The sequence below is a fragment of the Myotis myotis genome, unplaced genomic scaffold (assembly GCF_014108235.1).
Source record: "Myotis myotis isolate mMyoMyo1 unplaced genomic scaffold, mMyoMyo1.p scaffold_m19_p_12, whole genome shotgun sequence".
Lineage (NCBI taxonomy): Eukaryota > Metazoa > Chordata > Mammalia > Chiroptera > Vespertilionidae > Myotis > Myotis myotis.
In genome coordinates this window covers 70,811,499-70,833,802 of record NW_023416316.1, presented here as the reverse complement: position 1 = coordinate 70,833,802, position 22,304 = coordinate 70,811,499, and the positions used below count along the sequence as shown (strand labels likewise).

At 46.8% G+C, this 22,304-nt stretch overlaps 1 protein-coding gene across 1 annotated transcript; it reads left to right on the top strand.

Annotated features, from left to right (window-relative positions):
- Positions 1 to 665: 665 nt before the first annotated feature.
- On the top strand, positions 666 to 20,403 carry PRSS47 (serine protease 47). The gene is made up of 5 exons (XM_036330729.1): positions 666 to 867; positions 6,188 to 6,371; positions 7,672 to 7,949; positions 10,242 to 10,408; positions 20,086 to 20,403. The coding sequence occupies exons 1-5, from the start codon at positions 666 to 668 to the stop codon at positions 20,401 to 20,403; spliced, it is 1,149 nt and encodes a 382-aa protein (XP_036186622.1).
- Positions 20,404 to 22,304: the final 1,901 nt, after the last annotated feature.

Below are 22,304 nucleotides of genomic sequence, written 5' to 3'. Positions count from 1 at the left end.
TAGAGTTTACAGTCCAGGGACAAAGACACACGCATAAGGAAATGACCGTGAAATGATAGGATCTTACCTCTAGTACAACAAATCCAGGGCAATACATGCTGGAGTAGACAAGAGGGAACATGTCTTTGAAATTTGGATGCTTCCCTCACTCCATGGAGAAATCACTGATTAGCAGAGGATGAGGGGTCTTTATCAATCTCAGAAAATGTTTACAATTTGATGGCTGGAAAAAAAATGATGCTTTAATTTTAATTTTCTAGATAAGTAAATAGATTGACTACTTTTTCCTGTTTATGGGACTTTTTAATTTCCTTTTCCATGAATTACCTTTTCATACCCTTTCCCATATTTCCATGCGGTCCACTATCTTTTATGATTAATTCATAGGAGCACTGTGGTCCAGGCCATACAACCTCCTGGTCAAAGGTCAGGCACAGTTGCGGTCAGGAGCCCATTACCTGAGTAGCCACGGCTGGGGTCAGGGCTGGGCCAGGGCTAGGTCAGAGTGGGCCAGTTTGGGGCAGGGAGGCTAGGGGGTTAGGGCAGACCCAGGGATGGGTCAGGGCCAGGGCCAAGACTGGGCTGAAGTGGGAGTAAGGTCAGGGTCAGGGCGGGGTCAAGGCCAGGGTCAGGGCGGGGTCAGGTCGAGTTCAGTGACCCTGGCGATGGGCAAGGAGAAGTGGACATGTGGAGGCCGAGGCCCAGGTTGGCCAGTGGACCTGCTCTGGCTACTGCTGCTACTGCCCTGGGTCGCCCCGGGGCCGAGACGGTCCCTGGCCACGGCCACCCCTGCCTCAGCTCCAGGCGAGACAGTGGAGAGCGGTGCCCCCGCCCCCACGGTGCAGCGGTTGGCCCCGGGAGCCCCAGGTACATGGGCGGCGTTGTGTGGGGTGAATTCTGGACACTGCTGGGCTGGGACACGGATCCGGGGCCCGGGTCACCCCAGTCGTCCTCCCCTTTGCCCTCCCCTTCACTCGGCAGCCTAGAGACCACTCAGCGAAGGTGGTCTCAGCGCCTCCTCCACTCCCGGCCTCTGGTGGGAACTGCCCCAGGACATGGGGGCGGGGCGTGGAACTGGCGCTGGGGAGAGGAGAGCACCAGGACCGCTGAAGGAGGGGCCCCGAGTCAGGCCGGGGGTCCCAGTCCCCTCCGGAGGCGCAAGCACAGCCCTGGACAAGGATTCACCTCTCAGAGCGTCTGGACACACCCCTGCACCCATCCTTCTCAGGTGTGAGTCCTAGAACCAGGGTTATAGTCAGAGCCCACCCCACTTTTTTTATTTTTCAACTACACTTGACATTGAATATCATTTTATATTCGCTTCAGGTGTGCTTCATAGGGGTTAGACATCTATATAATTTATGAAATAATCCCTATCAAGTCTAGTACCCACCTGGCATCATACATAGGTATTACAGCATTATTGACTGCATTCCCTACACTGCACTCTACATCCTCCTGACATCTTTGTTGTTAACCCTCACCTGAGGATATTTTTTCCCATTGATTTTTAGAGAGAATAAGAGGGAGGGAGGGAAGGAGGGGAGGAGGAAGGGAGAGAGTGAGAGAGGGAAACATTAATGTGAGAGGGAATCATCAATGTGAGAGACATGCATCTGGACTGGGGGCTGGGGATGTGCTCTTAACTGGAAATCAAACTCAGGACCCTTCGGTATATGGGCTGATGCTCTAACCACTCAGAAACACTGGCCTGTGCAATACATTTTTAGTTTGAAGTAATCCCATTTGTTTATTTTTTATTTGGTTTCCTTTGCCCAAGGAGGTATATAGAAAAAAAAATTAAGATAAATGTCAAGGAGTTTACTGCCTATGTTTTCTTATAGAAGTTTTGTGGTTTGGAGTCTTACATTTTAGTCTTTAAAGCATGTTGAGTTTATGCTTGTATATGGTGTAAGAAGGTGGTATTCCTCTCTCTCTCTCTCTCTCTCTCTCTCTCTCTCTCTCTCTCTCTCTCTCTCCCTCTCTCTCTCTCTTTTGCATGCATCTGTCCAGTCTTTTCAACACCACTTACTGAATGGACTGTCTTTACCCCATTGTATATTATTGCTTTCTTTTCAAAAATTAATTGGACATATGAATGTGGATTTATTTCTGGGCTCTTTATTCTGTTCCATTGATATATGTGTCTCTTTTTTATGCCAACACCATGCTGTTTTGATACTATAGCTTTGTTGTACAATTTGATATCAGGTAGCATGATATGCCCAACTTTGTTCTTTTCTCTCAAGGTTTCTGTGGCTATTCAGAAAAATTTGTTGTTCCATATAAATTTTAGAATCATTTGTTCTAGTTCTGTGAAAAAATGCAAGTGGCATTTTGATAGGGATTGCATTGAATCTATAGATTGCTTTGGGTAATATGGACATTTACACGATGTGAATTCTTTGTATCCATGAGCACAGTATATGCTTTCACTTGTTTGTATCTTCTTCAATTTCTTTCTTCAATGTCTTATAATTTTCTGAGTACAGGTCTTATACCTTCTTGGCTAAATTTATTTTTAGGTGGGTTTTTTAATTCAGTTGTAAATAGGATTGTTTTCTTAATTTCTCTTTTTGATAGCTCATTATTGGTATATAAAATGTAATAATTTTTATATGCTGCTACTTTACTAAATTCATTTATCAGTTCTAGTAGTTTTTGGTGGAATCTTTAGGGTTCTCTCTATATAGTATCATGTCATCTGCAAATGATGATAATTTTACTTCTTCCTTTCCCATTTTGATGCCCTTTATTTCTTTTCTTTTTACTATATTTTATTGATTTTTTACAGAGAGGAAGGGAGAGGGATAGAGAGTTAGAAACATCGATCAGCCACCTCCTGCACATCCCTCACTGAGGATGTGCCCGCAAACAAGGTACATACCCTTGACAGGAATCGAAGCCTGGGCTCTTGAGTCCACAGACTGATGCTCTACCCACTGAGCCAAACTTGTCACGGCTGCCCTTTATTTCTTTTTCTTGTCTGATTGCTGTGGCTAGGATGTCAATACTATCTACATATATAAAAGCCTAAGCAACCATTCAACCATTCGACCGGTAGCTATGATGCACACTGACAACCAGGGGGCAGACGCTCAATGCACAGGCATGGAAACATGGAAAAGAATGATGAATCTCAGAGGGAAAGGGGAAGGGGGAGGGCAGGAAGAGATTAACCAAAGATCTTATACGCGCATTAAAGGCTTGGTGCACAGATTCGTGCACCAGTGGGGTCCCTCAGCCTGGCCTTCTGGGATTGGGCTGAAACCAGCAGTCCAACATCTCCTGAGGGGTCCTGGATTGCGAGAGGGCACAGGCCAGGCCAAGGGACCTCACCGGTGCATGAATTCATCCACCAGGCCTCTATTGTTGAATGAAAGTGGTGAAAGGGCACATCCTTGTCTCACTCCTGATCTTAAGGAAAATGCTTTTTGCTTTTCACTGTTGACTATGATGTTAGCTGTGTGCTTGTCACATGTGGCCTTTATTATGTTGAGGTATGTTCCCTCTATTCCAACTTTGCTGAACGTTTTTAATCATGAGTGTATGATGGATTTTTCCAAATGCTTTTTCGGAATCTATTGATATGATCATGTAAATTTTTTATCCTTCATTTTGTTTATGTGGTGCATCACATTAATTGGTTTGTGGATACTGACCCCATCTTGCCTTCCAGGAATAAATTCCACTTGATCGTGGTGTATGATCTTTTTCATATTTTGCTAAGTCCAGTTTACTATTTTTTAAAGAATTTTTGCACTTACGTTTATCAAGGATATTGGCTTATAATTTTCTCTTTTGGTGATATCTTTGTTTTGGGGATCAAGATAATGCTGGTCTCATAAAATGAATTTGGGAAGCTTCTCTCCTCTGGGAGTTTTGTAATACTTTGAGAAAGATAGGTGTTAGTTCTTCTTTGAATGTTTGATAAAATTTGCCTATGATGCCATCTGGTCCTGACTTTTGTTTTTTGTGAGGTTATTATTATTATTATAACTGTTTTGATTGGTCTGCTCAGATGTTCTATTTCTCTTGATTCAGTCTTGGAAGATTGTAGGTTGCTAGGAATTTATCCATTTCTTCCAGATTGTCCAAAGTGTTGGCCTACAATTGTTTGTATTATTTTCTTATAATCCTTTGTATCTATTGTGTAATAGTTCCCCCATGTCCTGCGTGGTTCAGGGTTCAGGATCTGGAAGAGGAGCCACACACAAATGAAAGAGACAAGACAAGAGATAATTTGGAAATGCTGGGGGGCCAGGCGGGCAAGCCCAACTCAAGGGGAAGGACTTCCACTGGTGCTCAGGCCTCACCAGCCTTTTATTCAACTTTGGTTACACACAAAGCCCTTAGGCAGGCAATTGCAGTAGCAGACAGACTATCTTAAAGGTCAGTAAATATTAGAAGGATTTACTCTGAGACTATTTGATCAGGAAATAGCTTGAGCCCCCATTGTCAGGACTAGACAATCAGTGCATAACTCAGGCCCTTGCCATGGGTTCAAGGTTCACCAGCGTTCTGGGATCCTTGTTTGCACTTCTCTGCTAGTGAAGACAATGGGTGGTTTCCCACATCTATGTGGTGTTAGCTGTCACTTCTCTTTCATTTATGATTTTATTTATTTAGGTTCTCTTTTTTTCTTGATGAGTCTGGTTTAAAGCTTTATCAATTTTTTTTAATCTTTTCGGAGAAGCAGCTATTGATTTCTTTGATGTTTTATAATGCTTTTTAGGACTCTTATTTTTGTTCATTTCTACTCTGTTATTTTCTTCCTTCTATTCACATTGAGCTTTGTTTGTTGTTCTTATTCTAGTTCCTTCAGGAAGTTTAGATTGTGTAAGTTTATATTGTATATTTGAGATTTTTCTTGTTTCGTGAGGGAGGCCTGTATTGCTATGAATTTCCCTCTTAGAACTGCTTTTACTGGGTCCCATAGATTTGGGGGCATTATGTTTTCACTTTCTTTTGTCTCAAAGTGTCTTGATATAAATGAAATATTTCAGAGAGGAAGGGAGAGGGAGAGAGAGATAGAAACATCAATGATCAGAGAGAATCACTGGCGCTGCCTCCTGCACACCCCCTACTGGATATCGAGTCCACAACCCAGGCATATGCCCTGACCGTGAATCACACTGTGACCTCTTGGTTCATAGGTTGATGCTCAACCATTGAGCAACAGTGGCTGGCTCTCTCAAAGTATCTTTTGATTTCCTTTTTGATTTTGTTGTTAACTCATTAATTGTTTAGTAGCATGTTATTTAACGTCCATGTGTTTGTGTGTTTTTCAGTTTTCTTCTTATAATTGATTTCTAGTTTCATATCATTGTGGTTGGAGAAGAAGCTTGATATAATTAAAATCCTCTTAAATTTATTCAGACTCTTTTTCTATCCTAATATGTGATCTGTCCTATAAAATATCCCATGTGTGTTTGAAAAGAATGTACATTTTGTTGCTTTGGGGTGAAATGCTCCAAACATATCAATTAAAGTCATCTGGTCTAATCTGCCATTTTAGGCTGCTGTTTCCTTGTAGATTTTCTGTTTGGATAATCTATCTATCCATTGATGTCAATGAGGTGTTAAAATCCCCTAGAATTGCTGTGTTACTGTCAATCTCCCCTTTTATGTCCCTCAATATTTGCTTTATAAATTTAGGAGCTCCAACAGTGCTACCTCCTCTTCTTTCAGAAATGGAGAATTTGAGTCATAGAGGAGGAATGCATTTCTCCACATCCCACAGCACCAGACTCCTGCCTGTGAGCCTCTTGGCCTGAGAGACTGGGGTGAGGTTGGGGGGAGGCGGTGCACAGACACTTAGAAGCCATGATCTTGAGCAAGGCACATTGTTACCCTCTGAGACCTTTAGGTCTTTGATCTTCAGAGTGTGTGTAGCATGGGGAAATAGGGTCTGTGATATGTGAGCCTTGGAAGGCCCACTCTGAGGTATCTGTCATCCAGTAGATGCTTGCTGTGGCCACCTATGTTTCCCTTGTCCAGCCTACAGGGTTTTCTCAGCTGTGCTCTGCTGCCCAGTCCTTAGCAGCAGCCAGTGAAGGCAGAGTCCAGGCAGTCCTGTGATTTTTGCCAGGCCACTTGACCCTTGGCCTTGCTTTTCCCATGTGTGAGGTGGAGAAGGGCCTCCCTGGTAGTGGCATTTGGAATACCACCAGTTTCTCTATCATAGGCCAGGGGGATTTCTCCACAGTGTGTGGGAAGCCCAAGGTGATGGGGAAGATCTATGGTGGCCAGGACGTGGTGGCTGGCCAGTGGCCATGGCAGGCCAGCCTGCTGTACCATAACACACACATCTGCGGAGCAGTCCTCATCGACTCCTTCTGGCTGGTTTCCACTGCCCACTGCTTTCTCAAGTGAGTCCTCCTTCCTGGGGCTGCAGCAGATGGGCTGGTAGGGGAGGAAGATGCAGGGGAAGAGGAATAAAGGGGTGATGAATGTCTTCACAACCTGGAATGTCTTCCCCACTCACCTGCCCAGACCCTCCTCATCTTTCATCCTGAGCCCCTGCGCCTGTCCAGCAAGAGATTGGCAGTGTCCATCCAAGCTGCCATACACTGTGGACCGGCTCTTTGCTGCCTCAGAGAATGGCTTCTCCTTAATGCCCTTGTATTCCTGACTGGGTTGGGGCCTGGGGTTGCAAGGACAGCCAACAGCTAGGCAATTCTCATCACTTCAGCAAAAGTGCATGCCTGGGAGGAACTGTGGTGCCAGACTGAGTGGGTGGGAGGTGGGACTCTCTGACGTTAGAGAGTGACATGGCCCCTCAGGAATCTTAACTCCTCCGGTCCTTCTGGTGCCTAGTTTCTAACAGAGAAGGAAGGAGCCCAAGGAAGCAGAGTCATCACAGCCTAAGTCAGGGAGTTGGAGCTCATGTACCAATTGGCTTTGAGAGCCCAGAGTCCTATTGGCACCTTCTCTGTGCCACACTCCATGTGACACCCTCTGTGGCATAGGGGGTGGCAGGACCCTACTCCACCATGCCTCCATTCTGTCAGGAAAGAAAGCCCGGCCTGGGGTGGGAAGGGCTCACCCCATGGGAGAGGGAGGGAGCACAGCCTTCAGTGGGTGTGGAGCAGGAGGGGCTTGCCTGAGAAGAAGGGTTTTGGGCACGAGGAGCACGGGGAAGGGTTTTCCAAGTGGATGAACCATGTGAACAGTCAGGAAGGTGGGAAGCTTTATCATTTGTGTTCAGGGAACAAGGTGAGGTTTTGATTCCTGCACTCATTTGCTCATTTACACATCTTTTGTGAGTGCTTTTAACCAATTGAACAAGCAGCCCTTGGAGAGAAGGTGTTTAAATAAAGGAAGGGCAGGAAGTGTTTGGGCCAGGAGGTAGGTCACGGGAGACTTGAGAAGGGTCAGGTTAGAGCTAGGATTGAGCCAAAGCCTGATGTGATGGTCCCACCGAAGACGCTTCTAGCATTAGGAATCTCTGTTCCTTCAGTTCTAGGGCGTGATGGGGAAGCCATGTGCCCTGAGGTTGTGAGTGGACTATCAACCAGCCTCAGGAAAGAAGGGCTCCTGACAGTGTGAAAGGGGTCATGTAGGACAGAGGGGTCCACAGGAATGTGGGCAGTTAGACAAGGATGCAGGGAGAGAGAGCTGGCCTACACACTCAGAGATGATGGTGACTGTGGGCCATTCCCCCTCCAGTAAAACCAGTGCCCCAGAGGACTACCAGGTTCTGTTGGGAAGCACCCAGCTGTACCAGCACACGCAGCACGCCCGGAAGATGTCTGTGAACAGGATTATCATGCACCCAGACTTTGAGAAGTTCCACCCCTTCGGGAATGACATAGCCATGTTGCAACTGCACCTGCCTGTGAACTTCACCTCCTACATCAGCCCCGCCTGCCTCCCAACCCCTGGAATACAGCTGCCTAGCCACTTGTCCTGCTGGATAACCGGCTGGGGAATGCTCAGCGAGGACAGTGAGGGGGTGTGGGAGAGGTTGTGGGATGAAAGTGGGGAGGGGGAGAGGGAGGAAGGGAAAAGAAAGGAGGAGGAGGCAGGAAGAAGGGAGGAATAGCTGAGACTGAAATGTCCCCACACAAAGATGCCACTGGTCCTTGGCCCTCTATGCCTCTTTTCCAAAGGCCTGGACCATTCTAGTTCTAGTTCTGAAAAGTGTGTGATTCTGAAGGATATTTGAGATTTGGAATCAAGAATCTGGGTTCTTAGAGTCTTCATGGTTCTTGATTTCAAGGTTTTTAATCAGCCATAGATCTGAGATGACTTGGTTCTACTTGTAGGTGATGCTGGGGGCCTGTCCCATTCCAGGCCACTGCCCAGCACCCAGCTTTCCCATGACCCGAGAAGGTGCTTGGGAAAAATGGAACACACACACACATTTATGGCTTCTGGCTTCTGATATTGCATAATCAAGTTAGAATGATTGCCACTTAAGAACCCTCAGAACTTCACTTTGGCAAATTGTCTACTTCATAGCCTTATTAGGTGAACTGAATAACACAGAAAACAAGTGTGATGTTTTAGACTGAGAGGAGAAATATAGGCAAAGACTTATGGGCAAGAGTGTTTTTTAAAGAAAAGAGTGTTAGTAACTTGGAGAAATGCTCATGGTGTAAAGGGAAATGTAATATATATTTGTAATTATTTGTAAGGTCATAATTTGGTATGGTCTTTCTCAACAGAGGTGCTACAGGCATTTTGTACAGACCATGTCTTCATTGAGTGGGAGATGCCAGCACCCCTGGCCTTTGCCTACTAAGTTGTAGGAACTCCCCCTAATAATAGGACAACCGGGGACCCAATATTTCTCTCTCTCTCTCTCTCTCTCTCTCTCTCTCTCTCTCTCTCTCACACACACACACACACTACACACATGCATGTGCAATTCACACACACACAGTCTGGTTCTTTCTTGATAGAAGGAACCACATCTTACTTGTTGTGAGATCACAACCTGTGCCACAGGGCTTGGCACCTGGTAGCTACCGCACTGCTGCCACCCTGGTTCAAATACGTTATATGAATAAAGACTCCAGACTGGTCTTCCAGCTCTGACCTTGTGCTCTCTGCTTTAGTCTCTATTCAGCTGACTATTTGCTTTAAAACATGAGCCATGTCACTTTCCCCCTCAGCACCCTAAGTGCTTTGTTACCTGTGCGTAGAAAACAATACAAACTCTATACCTTAGCTATCAGCGCCTGCATGATGTTGGCTCCCATCACTCTCTGCCTCATCTCCTACTGCGTCCCTTACACACACCATCACAGCCACAAGGCCTCCTTCCTGCCTTGAACATGCCGAGGTCTTCCTCATCTCAGGGCCTTGACCTTGGCTATCTTCTCTGCTTCACTGGCTCTCCCTAATAATCTTTGCATGACTCATTTCTACTTTACATTTACAACTCAGCTCCTCCTCTGAGGAGTTGCACTTGATCATGTGAGCTAAAATAGATAATCCCTACTATCACATCTTCCTGTTTTATTTGCTTCACACTACTTATTAGATGGAAAATAATTAAATTTATACCACTTACCCTGTATCCCCCAACAAATATGTTTCCCTATATCATTAGTGTCTAAAAGATACCCAGCAGAAAGAGATGAATAGGTGAGTGACTGGATGAGACGATGGATAGGGTGTGTGTAGGTGGGATGATGCATAGGTAGAAGGGAAGATGGATGGGTGGGTGGATGGGTGGAGAATAGATGGAGTGAGCAGATAAATTGGTAGATGGAGATAAGGATGGGTAGGAGAATGATAGAGGGTTGGATGAAATGGTGAGTGATAAGCAAGTAGATTGAAGGGTGAGTGGATGGATGCGGATATGAGGAAAGATGGGTAGGTGAATGGAGGAATTCGTAGATGGAAGTAGGGGAAAGATTAATGATAGAAAAATGGAGAATGTATGAGATTGTCATGAAAGGGTAGGTGGGTTGGTGAATGGTTGCTAAACCCCAGTGAATGGCATGCATTGGTAGGATTTGCCTTTTATCTTTGTGGAATAGAAGAGGTATGGTCTATTGTTATGAGAGAGGTGGAGGGAATAGGATGAGTTTAAAAATGCTTGAGAAACAGGACAGGAGTGATAGAGGATAGGTAGAAGACTGAAGCCATGTAGCATGCTCAGCTGTGCTGAGAAAACCTCGTGTGTAGGGGGCAGTGGTTAGCACTAGGACAGAGTGGGGGTTCAGCGTAGCCTGGTCTCTCCAGCTAGGCTACAGTGCACTTCACTGATCTCCTTATTCTCACAGAGCAACTACTCCCGCCCTTCCATCTCCAGGAGGGCAAGGTGGGTCTCATTGAGAACAAGTTATGTAATATGTTATATGGACAAAGACTTGGCACAGGCAAGACCAACTCTGTGCACGAGGAGATGCTGTGTGCCGGGGACATCTTGACAGGAAAAGCCATCTGCCAAGTGAGTGAGGCCATTTCTGTTCTTCCTTTGCCTGAGCTCAGGCCTCAGTTTCCCCAGGGAAGCCTGTATTGTCTCTACTCCCTTCGTGAGACCCCTGGTACTTCCCGTTTCCTCCCTCTGCATGTTTTTCCTGGGCTCCATCCCTCAGCAGTGTCCCCTAGGCTAGTCCCTTCTTATGCCCATCCCCCATGACAGTGTCTGCTGGAAGGCCTTCAAACAGCATCTATTTTTTAAAAAAAATATTTTTATTGATTTTAGAGAGGAAAGGAGAGGGAGAGAGAGATAAGAACATTAATGATGAGAGAGAATTATTGATTGGCTGCCTCCTGCATGCCCTTTACTGCAACCCAGGCATGTGCCCTTGACTGGGATCGAACCCAGGACCCTTCAGTCCGCAGGCCAACACTCTATCCACTGAGCCAAACCAGCTAGGGCAAACAGCATCTATTTTTAAGGCATATTTTGAGTCCGCAGGCTGACGCTCTATCCACTGAGCCAAACCGGTTAGGGCAAGGCATATTTTAAAAATGTTATTGAAATGTAATGTACATTCAAAAGAATATATAATTATTAAGTATATAGTTTAATGAATGTTCACATACTGACACATGTGACCTACTCCCCGGATGCCCCACTCATGCCCCCTTCCTTTCACCAGCATCCCAGGGAACCACCATCTTCACTTTTAACACCTTAGATTAGATTCCAAATTTTACATAAGTCGAATTTATTCCCATTTGTTCATCATTTGTGTCTTAACATTATATTTGCTCTACTACATGTCTCTTCCCTGTAACCTCAGTGTCCTCCTTCATAGCGTGGATCTCGAGGCTTCCTTCACCGAATTGTTGAAAGGATGGTGTAGAGGGTTGAATAGTGTTTCCCAAATTCATGTCATCTGGAACCTCAGGATGTGACCTCACTTGTAAATAGGGTCTCTGCCATTGTGCTTAAGGAAGAATCTTGAGATGAGACCATTGTGAATTTAGAGCAGGCCCTGAATCCAGTGACTGATGTTCATATAAGAAGAGGGAAAGACACAGAGACACTTGACTACAGACTTCTGGCCTCCAGAGCTGTAAGAAAATAAATTTCTGTTGTTCTTGTAAGCCGCCAGTTTATGGTGAGGTGTTGTGACAGCCCCAGGAAAGGCAGACAGGAGGGATGAGATGCACCTGGCCTATGGGGAGTCTTTGTGGACAGCTGTTTTCAGTCCTGCCCAGTGAGCTGCTGAGTCAGAGGGTGGAAGCTTGGCCACTTGCCCTCTGGAGAAGGTAGACCCAGGGGCTTTGGTTTCTAGTCCATAGCTAATGGTATGGACCTGCTGGCTCTCTGCCCTGGCCCATCCTCCTCACAATTAGCTGCTCCCAGAGGTGGAGCAAAGGGCTCAGCCCCTGAGTCCTCATATAGCAGTCACCCTAAATCTCCCTTCCAGTCTTGTCCTACGCCTGCCTTCTCCTGCAAAGGCCATGCCCATGGAGCTCAGGGCCAGTGCACTTTGTCTGCCCCTTGATCCTGCTCCTCCTCTAGTTTCTTCCCAGGCTGAGGACACAAATGTGCTGGACACCTGGGAGTCCATCCCTCCTCCCTCAGCCTTTAGGTCACCACAGCCTGTCCTTGAGATTCCAATTGGATTCATCTTCTAGATTCATCTTTACCTGCTCTGGACCTCATCCTCCACTCTGGGCTTCCTTCTTTCCCCTGAAGTGCCCCTCCGCCTACATGGGGCACTCAGAAACAGTTCTAAGGAGAGTTGGGACCACAGGGTGATTTGGAGCTAGGACTGTGGGGCAGGACATACCTGGTTCCAGTCTTCAATCTGTTGTTTATTGGCACTGTGACCGTAGCTATGTCTCCTCACCCATGAAATGGGGTTGCTAAGAGCCTCCACTTGTTAAGGTTTGGTACCTGGAATTTCGTAGATGGTTAACAAGTGCTGGCTTTCATTTTCCTTCCTTGTCTGCCTCTCTATCTGAGTTATACTTGCTCTTCTGGGCCTGTCTTACACCTGTCCTCTCAACCAAGGTGGAATTCACTCCCCTGCCCTACTGGACACACACACACACACACACACAGTTCGCTCTGTCTCTAAGCTAGTGCATGGCATATGTGAGTGCTGGTGTTTCCTCTGCCTTCTGAGGGCTCCCCTGGGGCCAGTAGGCTATTGGAGCCTTTGCAAACTCTCCTAGACTGGCCCAGAATCCATTGCCATTTGGCAACCACATAGCCCATCCATGTGTGTGGCTGAGGCTTGGAGTGGACAGGGACCACTTCCCTAGACAGGGACCAGGTTCTCCCCTGGCCTCAGGCAGCTGGGGGTGGGGACACTGAAGGGAAGAGCTGAGGCAATGATGGTGCGTCTCACTGTCCAAGAAGACCCCAAGTGTGAGTTTCCTGGAGCCGCTGTGACAAATCACCTCAAACAGGGTGATTAAAACAACAGAAATTTGTCATCTTACACGTCTGCAGGTCCAAAGTCTAAAACCAAGATGTGGGTGAGTCTGGTTCCTTCTGGAGGCCCTAGGGGAGAATGTTTCCTTACTCTTCCTGGCTTCTAGAGGCTGCCCACATTCCTTGGCTCTTGGCTTCTTCCTCCTCCTCAAAAAGCATCACTCCAACCTCTGCTCCTGTTGTCACATCACCTTCTCTGACTCTGATCTCCTGCCTCCCTCTTTTCTCATGGGGACCTAGGGGTTATATTGGTCCTGCCCAGATGATCCAGGGTAACCTTCCTTTTTCAAAATCCCCAATTCAATGACACGGGCAAAGTGTCTTGCTGCATAAGATAACATAATCACAGGTTCCAGGGATGGAATCATTCTTTGCAAACCACAGTAAGAACGCTTCTCTCTTCTTCTAGCCATCATCCCCCCGCCCTTTCTGCCAGCTGGGGAGCTTGCTTCTTATCTCACCAAGAGCATTGGAGCAGTCAGACTAGCGCCTGTTCATCTTCCCAGTCCTGCTTCCTGCACCCCTCATCCTTCATCTCTGCCGAGTCTCATGTCCAGCTGACCCCTCCTGAGCTCTGGGCACCCAGAGCTCTCCTGCTATGTCCCCTGTCTCTCCCTTTCATGACCATTGTGTGAATTCACAGCAGAAATCTCCTCCTGTTATTGCCCAATTTCTCTGCCTTTCCCCCCGAAAAGACTCCTGGGACAGCAGCGAGTCTCTGATCCACTCTACCCAATTGTGTCCCCAGCATACCACCCAAGCCATGTGGCCAACGTCCCCACCAGCCTTGTTCTTGCCAGAGCAAGTTTGTCCTGAGTCTTCTCACTCAGCACATCAAGAGGTCTCACTCACCTTACCCGGGCCCCAAACTCAATAGCTGTTCTGCTCTGCTCCTGGTCACCTCCCCACCCACCATGAAATGCTGGCGATCCCAGGGCCCCATGCTCAGCCTGCTCCCTACTCTCTCTGCACCTTCTGACTGGTTGATGAGGAAGGCTTAGATTTGTCATGTCCTCTTGGCCCCTCCTTCAAAATATTATCCCAAATCTGACTGTGTCACTCCCCATCAATTACCTCTCACCCCTGGGGTCACCTTCTGACTGGTCTTCCCTCTTTAACTCATGCTCAGCACTGTCCATTCTCCAGCACAGCAGAAGGATACACCTAGACAGGTCAGGTCACCCTCTCCCCACCCCCGAGTACAGCTCTCCCCTGGGGGAAAACCTAACCCCTTTGGTATAAAGCCCTGTGACCCAGATCCTCTCTCTCTGCACACCCTGCTCCCCACACAGCCAGCCTCGCTGCTCCGTCTCCCATCTACCTGGCAAGTCCAATTTCCTCATTTGCACTTACTGTTCCCTCTGCTCTTGCATCAGAAATGTAGGTTGTTTCCTGTTTAGAGCATCAGCTCAAAAAATCCTGATGTCATCACCAGATGAGATACCCTCCCGATCCCTGCCCCTATCCCTTCCATGGCTGGTTGTCACATCTGACCATAGTGGGCAAACTGGCTTGTTTACAAAGCACAATGAGGGAGGGGCCTTACTTTATCACCCCTGTGCTCTCAAGTGCAGAGACTGCCATGGATACTCTCCGTGCAGGTTGGATGGGCGGGTGGAAGAGTGACCAAGCTCAGTTGTGGTCCCTGCTCCCTCACCTCCAGAGGATAGTGTTTCCCTTTGGCCAATGAAGTGAGGGGACTTCCAACCAGGTGGTCCTTCCCTAATAGCCTTTCAGGACCTCAGTAAGCCCCATAAGCTTATTGGAGACCCCTTCCCACTCCCCCATCAATGCAGGTTGCCTCCACCAGGCTTCAACATACACAATTTCTAAAGAAGCTGGTAGCAAACCAAATGCCAAAATGAATGGAAAAGGAAGATGGTGGCATAGTAGGTGGATCTTTCACACACCTCCTCCCTGAACCAAACTGAAAATAAAACAAAATTGGGGAAAAATCTCCCTGAATTACCAACTGAAGATTATCTGAAGAGGAGACTTTTAATCACAGATGGGCAGAGGAAGCCATCTTGAGACTTGTAGGAAGAGGGGAAACATGAGAAGTGCTGGCCCACTCCCCTGGGAGCAGACGAAGTTTAGGGAGGGATATCTCAGCAGTGGGAGGTTCCCCCTGAGAGGCGTGAAGCCTAGACCCCAGACCGGGCTCTGCAGCTCAGAGCACCAGAGCCAGGAACAGGACCCCAGGTAGCACCCAGCTCTGAAAGACAGCAGGGTTTTTGCCTGCCAAGGAGAAAAAGCCACTTTTCAAAGGGCTAACATGCAAGATTTTATATTGCAGTCACTCACTCTGGGCTCTGGTGGAGGGAGAGCAGTGCAGACTTGAGTCACCTGAAGAGAGTCTGGAGTGGGTGGCTTTGAGAGACATGGAGGAGCAGCTGCCAGGATCCCTGTGCTGGGTCATCCTCTGATACTACAGCAGACGTTTTTCTTGAGAGGAGCAAGCCCCTCCCAGCAGCATCAGCCGGGAGAAAACCAACTACCACACCCTCTGGAATCCTGCTCACTCCACCTTGCATCTTAAGCCCTGCTGAGGAGACAGCAGCATAGGCCAGTCCATATAAGGCTGGGCAGACTTAGGGGGGGTCAGTGACTGGCTTTTGAGGAGGGTCATTCTTCCCACTTTCCCAGGAACCTGACTGGCACTTGCCCTTGTGGGAGAACCAATAGAAACACCCTGTTGGCTTCTGGCAGAACCAACCTCTGAACTTGGGAAGTCTCACCCTCCTGCTACTAGGGGTTCTGCCCTGCTGAGGTCAAGGAAAAGATCTGGGATAGACTCAGACTTGTGGCTCCGGGGCAGGGAAACACAGACACCATCTTCCCTAAGTATAAATGGCATCTCTTCCTCACAGGAGATCCAGGGATCTCATCCTCCTGATTCCAAGAAACTGAGCCTTTCCAGTGACTAAGAGTGGCAGCAGGCCAGGAGGCAGAGGCAGGCAGAGGCAGATCTCAGGGTGCCTTGGGACATTAGCTAACCTACCCTTGTGCTCCATGCTGGTAAAGGCTAGCTTTAAATCACAGCGTGGTCCTTCCCGTGTGCAGCTAACGCTAGCTAAGGCAGCCACACACTGTGGATCACTTGTAGCTTTGCACAGATTTGCCAAGCGTGGAAAGTGTCTGACATTGGCTTGCACCAAAGAACGTCCAGGAAGGCCAGGCCCTGGTCGGGCGCATGCAGGCAACCAATCGATGTGTTTCTCTCACATCGATGTTTCTCTCTGTCTTTCCCTCTCTCTTCTACTCTCTCTAAAAATCAATGAAAAAATATCCTCGGTGAGTATTAAAAAACAAACAAACAATAAACTATTGGTAGCCTTTAAGAGTGATGTCAACAGCAATGCAGTAATAGTCAGGGACTTCAACACCCCACTGACATCATTGGATAGGTCTTCCAGACAAAAAATGAACAAGGAAACGGAGATCTTAAACAACACACTAGAACAGATAGGCTTAATTGATATTTATAGGACATTTCATCACAAAGCAGCAGAACATACATTCTTCTGAAGGGCACATGGAACATTCTCAAAGATAGACCACATGTTAGGACATAAAATAAGTCTTAACAAATTCAAGAAGATTGAAATTATAGCAAGTATCTTCTCAGATCACAATGGCATGAAACTAGAAATCAGCTCCAATAAAAATTCAAAAATGTCAAACACCTGGAGGCTAAATAGCATGTTATTAAACAATTAATGGGTTACCAATGAGATCAAGAAAGAAATAAAAAATTACCAGTGAACAAATAAAAATGAACACACAACAACCCCAAATCTATGGGACATAGTGAAAGCAGTCATAGAGGGAGGTTCATAGCATTACAGGCCTATTTCAAGAAGTAGAAAAGAACCATGAAATGAACAAAGTAATCCCAGAGTAAGCACAGGAAAGAAATAATAAAGATTGGAGCAGAAATAAGTGACATAGAAACTAAAAGAAACAATACAAATGATCAATGAAACCAATAATTGGTTCTTTGAAAAGATAAACAATAGTGATGAACCTTTAGCCAGATTCTTAAGAAACAAAGAGAGAGGACCCAAATAAATAAATTCAGAAATAAAAGAGGAGAAGTTAACCACTGAAATAACAGAAATACAAAGAATGGTATGAAAACACTAAGAACTACTATATGCTAAAAAATTTGACAACCTAGGCAAAGTGGACAAATTCCTAGAAACATACAATCTTTCAAAACTCAATTAGGAAGAATCAGAAAACCTGAGTAAACAGATGACAACTAATGAAATTGAAACAGTAATCAGACATCTCCCAGCAAACAGAAGTCCTGGACCAGATGGCTTCACAGGAGAGTTTTACCAAACATTTCAAGAAGAACTAACACCTATCCTTCTCAAACTATTCCAAAAAAAATCCAAGAGGAAGGAACACTTGCATGCTTTTTTTGTTTTTGAGGCCAGTATTATCCTAATACCAAAACCAGCTAAAGACACCACAAAAAAGAAAATTGTAGTCAATATTTCTGATGAACATAGATGCTAAAATCTTTAACAAAATATTAACAAATCAGATCCAGGAATACATTAAAAGATCATTCACCATGAGCAAGTGGGATTTGACCAGGAATGCAAGGTTGGTGCCATATTCACAAATTAATAAATATAATACATCACACAAACAAGATAAAAGATAAAAATCACATTATCATATCAATAGATATAGAAAAAAGCATTAGACAAAATCCAGCACCCATTTACGATAAAGCTTTTAGCAAAGTGGGAATAGAAGGATCATACCTCACCATAAGAAAGACCATATATGAAAAACCTACAACCAACAACATATTCAATGTGCAAAAACTAAAAGCTTTTCTTTTAAGATCAGTAACAAGACAGGGGCGTCTGCTTTCTTACTTATATTCGACATAGTACTGGAAATCTTAGAGTGATCAGGCAGGAAGAAAAAATAAAGGGCATCCAAACTGGAAAGGAGCAAGTAAAGCTCTCCTTATTTGCAGATGACATAATACTGTACATAGAAAACCCTAAAGACTCCACCAAAAAAACTACTAAAATTAATAAATGAATTTGGCAAAGTAGCAGGATACAAAATCAACATCCAGACATCGATGGCATTTTTGTACACCAATAATGAACTCTCACAAAGAGAAACTAAAAAACAATCCCAAAGTGCAAACAATCCCATTGCAACAAAAAAAATAAGATTCCTTGGAATAAACTTAATCAAGGAGGTAAAAGACTGGTACTCAGAAAACTGCAGGACATCACAAAAAGAAATAGAGGAAGATGCAAACAAGTGGAAGAATATACTGTGCTCATGGATTGGTAGAATTAACATCATTAAAATGTCCGTACTACCCAAAGCAACTTATAGATTGAGCACAATTCCTATTAAAATACCAATGGCATATTACACAGATCTAGGTCAAATATTCCAAAAATTTATATGGGACCAAAAAAGACCCCAGGTAGCCTCAGCAATCTTGAGAAACAAGAATAAAGATCAGGATACAAAATATCAAACTATACTACAAAGCCACTGTAATCAAAACAAACCAATACTGGCACAAGAAGAGGCATTTAGACCAATGGAATGGTACAGAGAATTCAGAAATCAACCCAAGCCATTATGCTCAATTAATATTTGACAAAGGAGGCAAGAGCACACAATGGAGTCAAGACAGTCTCTTAATAAATGGTTGTGGGAAACTTGAACGGGTACATGCAAAAAAAAAAAAAAATGAAACTAGACCATCAACTTACACCATACAAGAGAATAAACTCAAAATGGGTAAAAGACTTAAATGTAAGTCTAGAAACCATAAAAATCCTAGAAAAAAAACCCATAAATGGTAAAATCTTTGTCATCTCTCCTAGGAATATTTTTGCTCATAGATCTCCTGGGGCAAGGGAAACAAAGGACAAGGTAAACAAATGGGAGTACACCAAACTAAAAAGCTTCTGCACAGCAAAAGAAACCATAAACAAAATGAAAAGGGAACTCACTGTACAGGAAAACATATTTACCAACAATACATTTGATAAAGGGTTAATTTCCAAAATATAAAAAGACCTTACCTCAACACAGGAAGACAAACAATCCAATGGAAAACAATGAGCAAAGGACCTGAATAGTCACTTCTCCAATCACTAATCATCAGAGAGAAGTAAATTAAAATTACAATGAGGTATCACCTCACACCTGCCAGAATGGCTACTATCAATAAATCAACAAACAAGTGCTGGGGAGGAGGTGGTAAAAAGGGAACTCACTGGAAAACAGTATGTGTTTCCTCAAAAAGTTAAAAATGGAACTGCTTTTTGACCCAGCAATTCCACTTCTGGGAATATGTACTAAGACTCCAGAAACACCAATCAGAAAGAGTATACACACCCCTATGTTCATTGCAGCGTTATTTACAATAGCCAAGATCTAAAAGCAACCCAACTGCCCATCGCTAGATGAGAGGATAATAAAGCCTTGGTCCATTTACACCATGGAATACTACATGGCAGTAAAAAGAAGGAACTCTTACATTTGCACAGCATGGATGGACCTGGAGAGTATTATGCTAAGTGAAATAAGCCAGTCAGAGAAAGACAAATATCACATGATCTCACTAATCTGGAGAATCTTATGAACAAAATAAACTGACGAACCAAATTGAAACAGAGGCTTGGATACATGGAACAGACTGACAAATGCCAGAGGGAAGGGGCTGGGGCACTGGATAAAAGAAGCTGAAAAGATTAGTGAAAGAACATATATGGCAGAGGGGGCAGGGGCTTGGTGGAGGGGGTGACCATGGGTGACATCCATAATAGTATCAACAATTAAAAAAAAAAAGGAAGAGGACCCAAGGGAAGGGGATACGCTACTGCAGCCCAGGGTGCAGTAGGAGCTAGGGTCTGTGGAGTCTTCAGCTTGCTTCCAGGTTCAGTCACAGGCCAGCCTTCCTGGGCCTGGGCATGCAGCTGTCTCCCATTGGCCTTGGGCGGTCCCTCTCCTGGGCCTCTGGGCCATCCCTAGATTTAGATCCAGGATCTTCTTGAGGGTCAATCAGAAGCTCTTTGAGCTGATTCCAGTGCCCACCAAGGTGATTTTGGTGGGGTCTGCAGTGGGACACTGGTGTCTGGACTTTCACAGAGATTGGTGTCCTAGTCTCTGGCCAGTTGGTGTCATAGTCTCTGTCGTTCCACTAACTCTCCTCTCTTTCTTAGGGCGATTCCGGGAGCCCCCTCGTCTGTGACCTCCTCGATGCCTGGGTTCTGGTAGGGCTGGCCAGCTGGGGCTTGGACTGCCGGCATCCCATCTACCCCAGTGTGTTCACCAATGTTACCTACTTTGCTGACTGGATCCGGGAGATCCAGAGGCTCACACCTCCTCCTGATCTCACAGCTGCTCTTCCTCACACCCAACTTCCATACGGGCCTCTGCAGGCTGCAGGCTCTCCGGGGCCTGGCACGGCCCTCTTGCCTCCCCAGACCTGGCTCTTATTGCTGTCTGTGCTCAGGGCCCTGTGGCAGGCCCTGCAGTGACCGGCCTAGCCCCTCTGCCCCCGCTGTCTGCCTCAGGCCCCAGGCTCCATGTCTCCCCTCCCCCATTCCCCCAGCTCTCAGCGTGTGCTTCCTTCTCCTTGGCTTTCCTGTCTCTCAACTGCCACTCCCCAAACTAAGCCTGAAAAAATAAAAACAAATAAAAGAGTCATTTTCCTCCCATATCAAGACCCAGTTTTCTCTCCTGCACCTAAGTACTCACTCTTCCCTTGCGGTCAGTCATCTGACTCCGTGGGCAAGGCGGGGGTGGGGCAAGGATACTGTCCCAGGAGGAAAGCAAGGGTGCAATGCTGAGGGAGCCAGTCCTGAGCTGGGGAGAGAGCAGGGTGTCTGCACTCAGATTCTGCTCCTGCTGGCGGAGCACACAGACCTTCAAAGGCAGCATATCAGTCAGTGTGGGCTACTGGTACAAATACCACAAATCCTATATAATAGAGGCCTAATATGCAAATTGTCCCCTTGGTCAGTCAGTCCACCAGGAGACTGGGAGTACGACTGCTCGCTGTGATGTGTGCTGATTACCAGGAGGCGGCTAGGAACATGGCGGGCATGGGCAGTGCAGTGCTGGCAGCGGGCGGCAGTGGAGGTGCTATCAGCCCTAATGGGCCCTGACAAGAGTGGGATCGCCACGGGATGGTGGAGCAGGTGAGCAGGTGGCACCAGGCCAAGGCGGGTGCAAGTGGGAGTCTGATCACCCCTCCAATCGCCCTGCAGACAGTGACCAGTGGCAGTGGCAGGGCGGGGGGCTGCTGCCTGCTTCCAGGTGCTGAGGGAGCCTGGTGGGGGGCCCTGGATTCTATCAATAGCCCCACAGGCGGGATGGTGGAGCAGGTGAGGTGGCGGCGCCAGGCCAAGGAGGGTTGCCAGGCGGGGCTGTAGGGCTGCAAGGCTGGGGGCGCGAACTGGGGCCAAATCTCCGCAGGCTACCCTGAGGGACCCCCACCTGTGCATGAATTCATGCACTGGGTCTCTAGTAATAGATAAAGGGCATGTGGGCAGCTTAAACAACAGGAATTTATCATCTCTCAGTTCTGGAGGCTGGAAGTTCAAGGTCAAGGTGTGAGCAGAATTGGTTTCTCCTGAGGCTCTCTCCTTGACTTGTGGATGGCCATCTTCTCTCTGTGTCCTTATATAATCCTTCCTCTTGTGTGTCTGTGTCCTAACGTCCAGTCAGATTGGATTAGAGCCCACTCTAGTGACCTCATCCTATATAATAAAAGCTTAATATGCAAATTGTCCCCTCGGGCAGTGGTTCAACTGGGAGTTCAACCAGGAAACCGGAAGTTTGACCACTTGCTATGACGTGCACTGGCCACCAGGGGGCGGCATGGAACATGGCGGGCTTCGGCAACGCTGTGGTGGCAGCGAGTGGCAGTGGAGGCACTGACGGCCCTGATGGGCCCCAACAAGAGTGAGACCACAGCAGAGTGGGACTTGTGGCGGGATGGCGGAACAGGTGAGTGGGCGGCGCCGGGCCAAGGTGGGTGTGAGCAGGGGCCTGATCGCCTCGCACCAGCAGTGGCAGTGGGGGGTGGGGCCGCTGCCCAGCCAGGTGCTGAGGGAGCTGGGCGGGGTGCCCGGCCCACACCGTCCTGCAGACAGTAACCACTGGTGGTGGCAGCAGGGGCCTGGCCCCAATCAATCACCCTGCAGGCGGGATGATGGAGCAGGTGAAGGGATGGTGCCAGGCCACGGCAGGGTGCCAGGCGGGACTGCAAGGCTGGGGGCATGAGCTGGAGCCTGATCTCCACAGGCCACCCTGAGGGACCCCACCTGTGCATGAATTCGTGCACCAGGCCTCTAGTTTTAATATAATTACCCCAGTGAAGACCTTACCTCCATTCTGAGGTTCTGGGGCCAGCACTCCAACAGATGGATTTTAG

What these genes read in the sequence shown, in the direction of transcription:
- PRSS47 (XM_036330729.1), top strand. Translation starts at nt 666, where the DNA reads ATGGGCAAGGAGAAGTGGACATGTGGAGGCCGAGGCCCAGGTTGGCCA. An exon ending in GGGAATGCTCAGCGAGGACA is followed by an intron (nt 7,950 to 10,241) that starts GTGAGGGGGTGT and finishes TTATTCTCACAG; the next exon opens with AGCAACTACTCCCGCCCTTC. An exon ending in CAGGAAAAGCCATCTGCCAA is followed by an intron (nt 10,409 to 20,085) that starts GTGAGTGAGGCC and finishes TCTCTTTCTTAG; the next exon opens with GGCGATTCCGGGAGCCCCCT.